Raw genomic sequence first — 10,524 nt, forward strand, 5'->3', positions numbered from 1 at the left:
GCAGGTTTTTTTTTTTTTTTTAAGAGATGGGAAGGGAACGGGGCTAGCCTAGAGCAGGGGCTCAGACATCAGCCCTCTCTACTTCTGTCCCTACTCTCCCTCCTCTGAGAGGGCCCAGGGGCCAGAGAGGACATGGAAAAAGTGGGCAGGTTGAGGACCCAAGTCCTGTAGCCCTTGGCTCAGTGGGTGGAGGTTACCCAGGCTAGTCTTGAACTCTTGGCCTCAAGTGATCCTGTCACTTCAGCCTCCCAAAGTGTTGGGGTTACAGGTGTGAACCACTACACCTGGCTCTATTTTTCAGCCCTTCTGAGGGGCCAGGCATTGTACTAACCAATCTTGGGCTCACAGAATTAAGGTTGGGCTTCATTAGACCAGTTCTCTGTCACCACGGGCCTTCTACGAGCCGGGCCCTAGGCGCATACGCTATGACTCTCGGTCCCTCACAGCCCTAAGAAGTAGGCACTGTTAGTATTTACCCTCCACGAATGGCAAATGAGGTACAGTAAGAGAGATTAGCAAGCTGCCAGGGTCCCCAGCCAATAAGGGGAGGAGCTGACTTGGACCCATGAACATCTGTCTGCCAGAGGGTCCACCTGCCTCAGTGCCTCACAGGGTGCCTCAGGCTGAGGAATGACTCAACTATGGCTGGTCTCAAGCCCCTCCCACCCCTGAAAGTTTGCTGTGTTGATAATCTCCCTTATTCTGCCACATTTGAATTCTATCTCCCATCCCACCCTATCTCTCTTGTCCTCAAGGCTTCTTTCCCTCCCTTCCTTCCTTCTCAGACTCCTCTCCCCCCTTTTCCAATCCCATTCCCTGTCCTTCCCTGGGTGACATCGTTCCTCCATCTGTTCTCTTCTACATCCCCTCACACCCAAAGCCCCCACCTCTCCCTTCTCCTTTTTATTTTCTCCTCCCCGATTCTCTCCCACCAGTTCCTGTTTATAAACTCAAAATATCCAGGCAGAACAGGCTGCACGTCTTCCTCTGCCCTCTGGGCACTGGAGCTTGGGTAGGAAGGACGTGCTGGCACCAGCGCAGGGAGCGGGAGAGGAGCCTCAGGGCAGTGGAGCCAGACTCTGCCTTGGCGAGGCTGGGCCCCACTGTCCTGCGCGCTGGACCAGGCTGGCAGATGGGAATTAGGACAAATGCTGGGGTGGCATGTGAGGGAGCAGGGCAAGCCTGAGTCCAAACACGTAGGAGTCACAGGAGCAAGGCCCAAGGTGACTGCAGACAGACAAGCAGCTGCAGGGGAAATGGTGGCTGCTCAGAGGATGATGGGTACCTGCTGCTCCAAGGGGCTGGGCCCACCAGAGGGTACCTGAAACTGGCTTAGGGGCTGGGAAGGTGAGTGCAGCCTCCTGAAAGGGCTTGAGGACAGTTAGAAACTCATCCATCCTGTTAGTCCTGAAATAGATGCTCAGCCCTGGGGGGCAGATAGACAGGGCTCCTGCTCTCCTGGGGCTTACAGTCACATCATAGGTGTTGAGGGTCCTCCTGGTTTGTGTCAAGTTCATGACTTCTTTTCATCAGGGTTTCACTTTCCAGGTTGACTTTCCTTACCTACTGGAATTGAGTTTTAGGTGGTATTTTGGAATCCACGAAACTATGAAAACTAACAAATATAAGGACTTTGTGTTTATGCTCTTTCTAATCCAGCTGTGGGAAAAAGAAGTGGAATAGAGGAAGGTGGAGGACCATGAAGGAAGTGCTGTCTTTGGTCTTTAGGACGCTGGGGACGTTGTCAACCTCCAGAACTGGGACCCTCTCCCTACATTTCATTTCCCCAGGCAACACATTGTGGCCTAACAGAAGTTACAAAGTCTCAGCGCCACGTGGGGAGGAACACACCAGGTGAAAGAGGTGGCAGGGCCGTCACCCTGCCTGTTCCCTTGTAAGTGACTTGCCCAGACTGGGGTTAAAGCCCATGGTTCTAGTTCTCACATCAGCACTTCAATATTGCCAGCATTCTGGGTTCTTCATCTGTGATTGAAGAGGACATGCTGATTTTGTAGTTTCCAAGGGTCTGCTGTGGGATCTTAAAAGTTGGATGGAACTGTCCCCATTGGCCACAGGTGAGGCCAGGGCTGGGCTGGGTCATTGGGCTGGGGGCTGAGACATACCCTGTCCAAGGAGATGTGGGAAATCTGGAAACGCAGAATGATGACCCAGATGAGGCCCAGAATGAGCGTCTGGTCTCCGTCCACAATGTTCTCTGGCCCGATGAAAGGTATTGGCACCTGTGAGCATAGTTGGCTGAGCTAAGCTGTGTCTCTAATAGTCCAGGGGGCTGGGTGCCAGATGGGAGGCTTCTGGAATCCACCCTGTCCCAGCTGGGAGAAGCAGGCAGGGGACAAGGCCAGGAAAGCAGAGACTTCTTGCCTGATTGGAGCCTTGGCCCCAAGACCACCTGGGTGAAGCCCTGACCTGGGGAACTGGGCTGGGTCACTGGAGCAGGAGGACTCCCTGAGTGTGAGCTGGAGTGGGTGGACTCCCTGGGTGTGCGGTACAGGTAGACCCAGGCCAAGATCAGCGGGTCAGTTAGAGGGGTTGGAAACGAGGGGTCGTAACAGTCAATACATGAGCCCAACATACACCAGCAACTGTCTGCCTCCACCTTCCAGGATGTCTTGGAATCTCCAAGGGTTGGCAGGGTCCCTGGGCTCATACTGAATCTCAGTCCTCTTCATCAGTGTTCTAGCTCCAGCAGAGCTGGCTGAAAATTTAGATTCCCAACAGACTCTCTTGGATGAGGGCCCAAGAATTAGCATTTGAACAACTCCTGGGGTGGTTCTTAAGTGCAGGAAATCCCTCTCCTCTATATCTTGCCACTTGGACAGGGAGGATGGGTGAGTCAAGGAGAGAAAGGCCCAAAGGGTTTGTCCCCAGTCCCCTCTGGCTCCATCTTCCACCCTCCTGAATCATCATGCAGCTCCAAGGCCCATGGGAGCCTTATAGTTCCATGAGATCCTAAGTATAGACCGTCAGGCCTTTGCACTGTGTCCCTGCTGTCTGATAATGTCATTCCTCCCCTGTCGTCCCAGCTACTCAGGAAGCTGAGGCAGAAGGATCGCCTGAGCCCAGGAATTTGAGGCTGCGGTGAGCTGTGATTGTGCTACTGCACTCTAGCCTGGGCAACAGAGTGAGATCTATACTCCAAAAAACAAAAAAACAAAAACAAAAAAATCCTCCCATCATAGCAAGTTCAAGCTACAAGCACATCACCAAGCAGGAAGTTTGGAGGATCAGCTCTCACAAGCTGGTAGGAGCAGAACACCCCACTGACCAGATGCTCCAGCCCCAAACTGATGGTAATACAGATGTGATTAACATGCCAGGAATTGGAGGGAGGAGCATGGGGTGGAATCCTCTAGAGGCCAGCTTGGTACAACCAAGTGTACGCAAGGGGCACATGGGGGATGCAGCTCTTCCCATAGGCTCGTGGTCAGCTGAAGCCAGTGGCCCCTCGGGTCTTATGAAGAGTCTCACTCCCTCTTTTTCTTCATCCAGTGCTTATTTACTGATCCCCTACTATGCCCCTGACACTCTGCTAGGTGCTTGGAATACGTCAGGGAACAAAACCAAGATTCCCACCCAAGCAGGGAAAGGGAATTAAGCATGTGGCTGTGGATGGGAGGAATAGTCCTTGGGTTTTTATTTTATTTTATTTTATTTATTTATTGTTTTTTTGAGTCAGAGTCTCACCCTGTCACCCAGGCTGGAGTGCAGAGATCATGGCTCACTGCAGTTTTGAACTCCTGGACTCAGGCATTCCTTCTGCCTCAGCCTCCCCCCAGTAGCTAGGACTACCAGCGCACGCCACCATGCCTGGCTAATTTTTTTGTAGAGACAAGGTCTCACTATGTTGCCTAGGCTGATCTTGAATTCCTGGGCTTAAGAAATCCTCCTATGCCAGCCCCACAAAGTGATGGGATTACAGGCGTGAACCACTGTGTCCATCCATTATGGGAGTACTAATGCTGTAGAAGTCAGCAAATATATACGCTTTTATTTCCCCCAGAGAGTCAGTTGTTAAACATTTACCAGCACACCACTGATCTGGGTTAAGTTTATCTGTGAAACTATAGATACCTTATAGGTCAGGGTCTGGGCTTTGCTCTGAATGCCCAGCGCATGGTAAGGTCAATGAATGCTGCCACATTCTATCACTTTTGGCTTAGAATCCTGCATTCTGTCTCACTGCAGACAATTACATTTTCAGTCCCAATTGGGTACTGTCTGTCCCTGCCTCAGCCAGCTGGGTACACTGCAGGTCAGAGCACTGTACAAGGAGGATTTTGCTTACTGCTTGTCTCTGGGTCCCGGCTGCCCCTCCTTTATTCAGGCACCAGACCCTCCGCCTGCCTGCGGCCCAGCCCAGGAAAGATGACCCACTAGCCCAGCCTGTCCCAGCTGCCCACCCCAGCACCACGCCCAGAAGCCCTTTCCCTGGAGCTCACCTTGGCCCTGAGGAATGCCAGAGCCCGGCTGCTATTCTCTAGAAAGTGCACACGCATGCGGCCCCGGCTTGGGGGTGGCAGGGCCTCGCCCGAGATGAGCTCCAGCAGCCGCAGGAGGTGGGTGCCGTCGGCCAGCTCTGTGTACAGGTTCCGGATCTTGATGTTCACCTGGGGAGGGGACGGGAAGGTACAGTTCAGCCCAGCCTCACCTGTCTTCTCATCCTGGGGCGTGGGAGGTACAGCCCAGAGCAGCTGCCCTGGAGGAAGGCGCTCTTGCTGTGCTGTGAGGTTAAGAGAAGGTAGATGACCCCCAACCTGTTCTCCAGGTCTGCTCGCCAGAACTGGGGGGGCAGTTGGGGTGAGCTGTAGGGTGTCCCTGGCTACACTCACTTGGCCATGCTGGAAGACGTTGTTGATCCAGTTGGTGAAAGTCTTCTCCTGCATCTGCATGTGCCGGGCCTGCAGCCTGCGAATGTGGCCCATCTCGTACTCAGAGTCCATGGTGGGACCTGGACTGGGCAGGATGCAGAGATCTGTGGCTGAGCCTCTCGCTACAGGTATCCAGTAGCCCCAGGGAACGTTGGGGATTGTGGCGCTGAACAGCCATCAGGCCTGCAACTCTTTGAGGTCAAGGGGCCACTGGAGATTTCCCTAAGCCTGGACATGTCGGAAACATGAAGGCTAGGGGAGGATTGTGGATAGTGATGACCCCCTGCCAGGGGTGCAGCTTAGAGACTAGACAGCTGAGGCCTGCTACTCTTGGCTGATACCCTATGCTCGAATGGCTCAGGGCCCCTTTTGCCCCACCCCACCCAGATTCTTCTTTGAACCCCTGCTGCCAGGTCCCTTGACCACAGTGATTGGCCGCTGTTCCTTGGGTTAACTAGGGCAGGTGGAAGAAAAACAGGAAACTGCTTACCTTGGCAACGTAGGGGGTCCTGGAGAGGAGATCCTGCTGGACTGATGGAGATGGCAGATAACAAGGGCTGTGCAGGGAGGGAGGGAGACAGAGGAAGTGGCTGAGACTGGAGCTGGGGCCACGCCACAGCCCTCCCCTTGAGCCAGAGTGTCGGGGCGATGGCACACAGGCGGCATTGTCCTCCCACCTGCCGCTGGGCATGGCCCAGACTGGAAGGGGGTGGCTCAAGAATGCTCCAGGCCCATGGCATGAGGATCTCCTCTTCATCAGCCACCCTCAGCCCTTGGCAAATTTCCTCAGCTCCAGGTGGGGGTCTAGGATCCCAGGATGAAGAGGCCCAGGAACAGGCTTGTAGGCTCAGGGTGAGAGCATTGAGGGGGCCCCAGCTGGGTAAGAGGTGCCAAAGGGCAGAGACTCTGCTGGAAGCCCATGGACCCACTTCCCAATCTGGGACTGTCCTTCTGCACCCCAGGGGCCTCTTTGTGAGCCCACGGCAGGGGATGGGAGGAAGCATGCTGGGCCATAGGTGTCTCATCTGCCCCCAGGGAACAGCCTGTGGACAGACGACATCAGAGACCCTGGGCTTGGCCTTCCAGGCTCTGACAGAGATGCATCCAACCTAATCCAGGACTAAAGAATGGGTGTTCCCTCAAGCTCTGGGTGTTCTCCCTAGGAAGGGGGTGACCCAGAACTGCAAAAGCTGTGAAGTCTCCTCCAAAATCAGAGACATACTCTTAACTCTGGGGGTCCACAGAGCTAGCTGTGGCCTGGGGCACGGAGGCTGGGGGTGCAGGAGGAGCCTTTGGGGCTTCTTTCTCTCTCTCCTTGACCAATCTTGAACTGCATGCCAGAGGAAAAGCAAGTTCTAATTCTGGCGGTTTCACACGACTGTGAGGCTGACCTCAGAGTAGCAGTCACTGGGCTGGGGTTGTGTCTGTGGGTGCGGCCACATCAGCAGCCCCAGAGACCCTGAGGAGAAGGCACTGCTCCTCAGGGAGGTGTCCTGGCAGCCAGGGCCCAGCGCAGGAGCAGCAGCTACAGCCTGCCCTTGAGGGCTGGGCTGAGGCGCACCACCCTGAGGGCCCTGGGCAGGGAGCGAGGGGCCATGATGAGAGTGCTGTAACCTTGGGTTGGGGAGCAGCTCCCCTATGCCTGAGAGATGCCTCTTCTCCTGTCCCTCCTGCCACCTGCTGGCTTCCGGATGTTTGAGCTGAGCCTGAGCTCCTTCTTCGCTTGCAGACTCAGAAAAAGTCAGTTCCTAACGGCTGTCTCCTGGGCTCCGCCCCTTCTGCTGTCACTCCCCCTGCAGGTCCTCATCACCGTCCCCCTAGCTCGTCAGCCTACACACCACCACCCTTCCAAAGCACAGCTCTGCTCACATCTACAAGGACACCTTTGCCTGCTCAGGAAAACCCAGGCTTGCCTCTAGCTACCTCAGCAGGCCCGTCTCCCCGGCTCACCCTAGGGTACTCCTGGGCTCTACTCTCCACCTCCAGGATAGGACTGAGGCTCTCCGGCCTCAGGGCTGGGCTGCAGCTGTTCTCTCAGCTTCGAATGGCCCCTTCTATTTCCCACTGCCCACTGTCACTATCCCATCAGTTCCAGTGAAAATCCTGCTTCTTCTGGGAAGTCCTCTACCCTTGGTTCATGGTATCTTGGGTGATGGGAGCACAGAAGGGAGGGCAGACTGAACTGCACGATGCTTTGCACAGAGAACTATCTCAACAGAGCTGGTTATTTCCGAAGTTGCTGGATGTGGCTAGGGACCTGCCCTGCTTTTCTTCCTGCCTAGCTTAACTGCAACTAAAGCCACTGCACACACGGCAAGGACCGGCTCTGCTTTGGCCATAACTGATTATGGTTTCTGGTGAAATGAGAACCCTGTTGGTCAATACAAAGTTTGGATTATTTATGTTGGAAGTAACTGAAATCTCAAGATGATCTGGGTTAAACAATACACTTTCACTTTTAATTTTCTATTTACATTTTATTTGTTTCAGAGTCAAGGCCTGACTGTGTTGCCCAGGCTGGTCTTAAACTCTTGGCCTCAAGCGATTGCCTCACCTCAGCCTCCCAAGTCACTAGAATTTTAGGTGTGAGCCTCCACACCTGGTTTAAATATAATGAGAATGTATTGGCCCACATAATTGAAAAATCTAGCAGGAAGAGAACTTCAGGTGAGGTTTGATCCAGTAGTTCAAATGATATCACCACAGGCCTGGATTTCTTCTGCCTGTCTGAATGCCTCCTTCATTTTCATGCTACAGAGTGGCTCCTACCATGCTAACCTCTCTCCCCTGCCCCCAGCACCTCTGGACACTTCTCTCTCTATGCCATTTATACTGTTGCGTCAGTAGATTCACTTCTTTATACTGCATGGTTCAGAGAAAAGAGGTCATCTCTCCCAAGAGTTGGAACAGAAGTCTGGGGGCCTGGCTCTCATAGGCTTGAATTGGGCCACATGCCCATTCCCGAACCAATTATCTATGACCAGGATTATGGGGTATATTTCACCCAAACCTCACAGCTCAAAGTGAAGGTGGGAGAAGGGGAGTGCTCTGCAGAGGGAATTCTGGGTCTAGGTCACCAGCCAGTGGAAAAACCCAGATGTCTGCTGCGGGTGGGGTGTACCTGTGAGAGGGGCAGGGGGCCAGAGCAGGAACAGCCCACCTGGGGCTCCTTCAAGTCCTGTATCCTCACTGGAGAAAGGATGTCAAGGTAGGCCTGTGTCTCTTGTGAGAGCGCTCAGCAGTGCCTTCTCCTCAGCCTCTGAAGCTCCCACCTCCATGATTCTCTCCCACCTTGGCTTCCAGCCAATCTGAGATGGGCTTGAGCCTCCCTTGGGGCTACTTACAGACCTGGCCTGTGCTGTCCATCATCCCCTACCTCCTGCCAAATGGGGCTGCTTTCCTTCTGAAACAGCCCTATTTTGGGATTCTCCCCCCTGCAAAAGGGCACAGGAAGGGTTGGGGGTCATAGGTACACCCTTTATCCAACTCTTCTACCTCATTTCAGAACTGACTCAGGGATCCACACTGCTCTGAGGTGGCCGGCACACAGCCACTGGAAAACCAGAGCCAGTGGGGAAAGGTCGTGCTTTTCCCACAAGTTTATTGATCAGTAGATTGCATCTTTTCGTTTGAATACAAAAAAAAAGAATAGCATTGTGTATTAACTACATTGGTTAATTGACATGTAACCTTATACGTGCCTAAGTTAGGCCTGTTTTCCCAAATAAACTCAGTGCTTATCTGTCCTAAGAGTCTCCAGTTTATTCCATGGAGGAACTACACAGCAAAATGCTTTCCAATTTTTTCTTCTTTTTATAGAAATGGAGTCTTGCTATGTTGCCCAGGCTGGTCTCGAACTCCTGGGCTCAAGCAATCCTCCCACCTTGGCTTCCCAGAGTGCTGGGATTACAGACAGGTGTGAGCCACAGCACCTGGCTGCTACCCTTGTCTTCAAGGCAGTTCATCCAGGGTATTCTCTGGGCATAATGAAGGAGCGTAAGGATGCAAGGCGGAATGGTCCGCCCTGGGTGATGGACCTCAGGACACGATGTTCTGGGTGGAGCAGAGAGGTGGTGTCCTTAGGAGGTCCAGCAGAACCAGGGGAGAGGATGGAGTTGGGGCCATGGGCCCAGGGTTCTGCTGGGCCTCTTCTGGGGGCTGGTGATGAAGGCGGGGATTGGGGCAGAGCAGGAGAAAGCATTTTGCTTCTCCCCACACCCTGTAACCCCCCTGGACACCCAGCCCCATGATAAGAATTAGACTCTTCCAGGCCTACAATCCTGGGAATGTAACCACAGCCCAAATCAGATGTTATTGCTGCATAGTGACAAATGTGCAAAAGAGAACCACATTCAGCCTTAGAGAAATGGAAGCCAAGTAATTACATGAATGACCCTCTCCCATGAAGAGGCCCTGGCCCAGGCCGTCCGACTGTGTGTAAGTTTGGGTCTTGAGACGAAGGAACTGACGGATGCTGCCAGACTGGGGCCTGAAGTGGAAGAAAGTTGGACGTCTGCATGTCCCCATGCAGTGGGGAGTTTGGCAAGTCTCAGTGCAACGTTTCTTTGCAGATAGGGTCAGGAGGGCCTCGTGGGCAGGCCGATGATATGGAAGGACTCAGCTGGAGCTTCTGTCCCAAACTCCAGACTGCAAGGGTTGTGTTACGCGACACCATATGCTGTGTAAAAAGTAGGGCCTCAAGGTTCTCAGACTCTCCTCTGTGGAGTCCTGAAGAGCACTGAGCCAGTAGCATAATTCCAGAGTTGAGGGACTTCCACTGCCCCTCCCATACACTAGCACCCTGGGGAGGGGGTTCTTTGAAAACTGGGAGGGGCGTGGGAAGGGCAGCACAGTCAAGATGGGCAGGCCCTAGGTACAGACCCACTGTCCTGCTGTGGGGAGAGAGATGAGGGGACAGCTGGCAGTTTGGTCATAGACTCAAGGAACGTTGTGCTGCTTCAAGGAAGATACAAGCCCTCATCTGGTCACCATACCTAATGTCTTCTAGTGTTTTTCTTTCCAGTGAACTCTTAAATACCTATCTATCAGCCAGGCTTGGTGGCTCAGCCTGTAATCTCACGCCTTGGGAGGCTGAGGTGAGTGGATTGCCTGAGCCCGCGGGTTCGAGACCCGCCTGGGCAATTTGGCAAGATCTCATCTCTACAATAAATCAAAAAATCAGCCGGGCGTGGTTGCAGTTCCAGCTACTTGGAAGGCTGAGGCGGAAGGATCACTGGATCCCAGCAGGTCGAGGCTGCGGTGGCCGGGAGCGGCCATTGCACTCCAGTCTGGGCGACAGAGTGAGACTCCGACTCAAACAAAACAAAACAAAAAAACCCCTATCTATCTATCTATCTATCTATCTATCTATCTATCTATCTATCTATCTATCTATCTAGACAAGGTCTCGCTATGTTGCCCAGCTGGTCTCAAACTCCTGGGCTCAATGTGTAATCCCAATGTTCTGGGATTACAGGCATGAGTCACGGTGCCAGGCCTCCAGTGAACTTTTCATGGTGAATGACTTCATGCTGTAAGAACAGTGAACACATGCTTCCCCCCACCCTTCCACCCCACGAACACCACCAGGTCCCAGCAGGGAAAGGATTCAGCTGTCAGATGTCCCTCTCACCTG

General features: G+C 53.5%; 1 protein-coding gene across 1 annotated transcript in view; it reads right to left on the bottom strand.

The window, feature by feature from the left end:
• The window catches only part of SPTBN5 (spectrin beta, non-erythrocytic 5), a 50,964-nt gene extending 41,556 nt beyond the window's left edge, over window positions 1-9,408 (bottom strand). Inside the window, 7 exon segments of the mRNA XM_021707477.1 lie at window positions 2,124-2,240; window positions 4,461-4,628; window positions 4,851-5,011; window positions 5,380-5,446; window positions 5,567-5,765; window positions 8,234-8,323; window positions 9,359-9,408. Of these exon segments, the coding sequence (XP_021563152.1) occupies window positions 2,124-2,240; window positions 4,461-4,628; window positions 4,851-5,011; window positions 5,380-5,446; window positions 5,567-5,765; window positions 8,234-8,323; window positions 9,359-9,408 (852 nt within the window).
• Between the last annotated feature and the right edge of the window lie 1,116 nt (window positions 9,409-10,524).

The sequence above is a fragment of the Carlito syrichta genome, unplaced genomic scaffold (assembly GCF_000164805.1).
Source record: "Carlito syrichta isolate Samal-C Ts95f unplaced genomic scaffold, Tarsius_syrichta-2.0.1 Scaffold47086, whole genome shotgun sequence".
Classification (NCBI taxonomy): domain Eukaryota; kingdom Metazoa; phylum Chordata; class Mammalia; order Primates; family Tarsiidae; genus Carlito; species Carlito syrichta.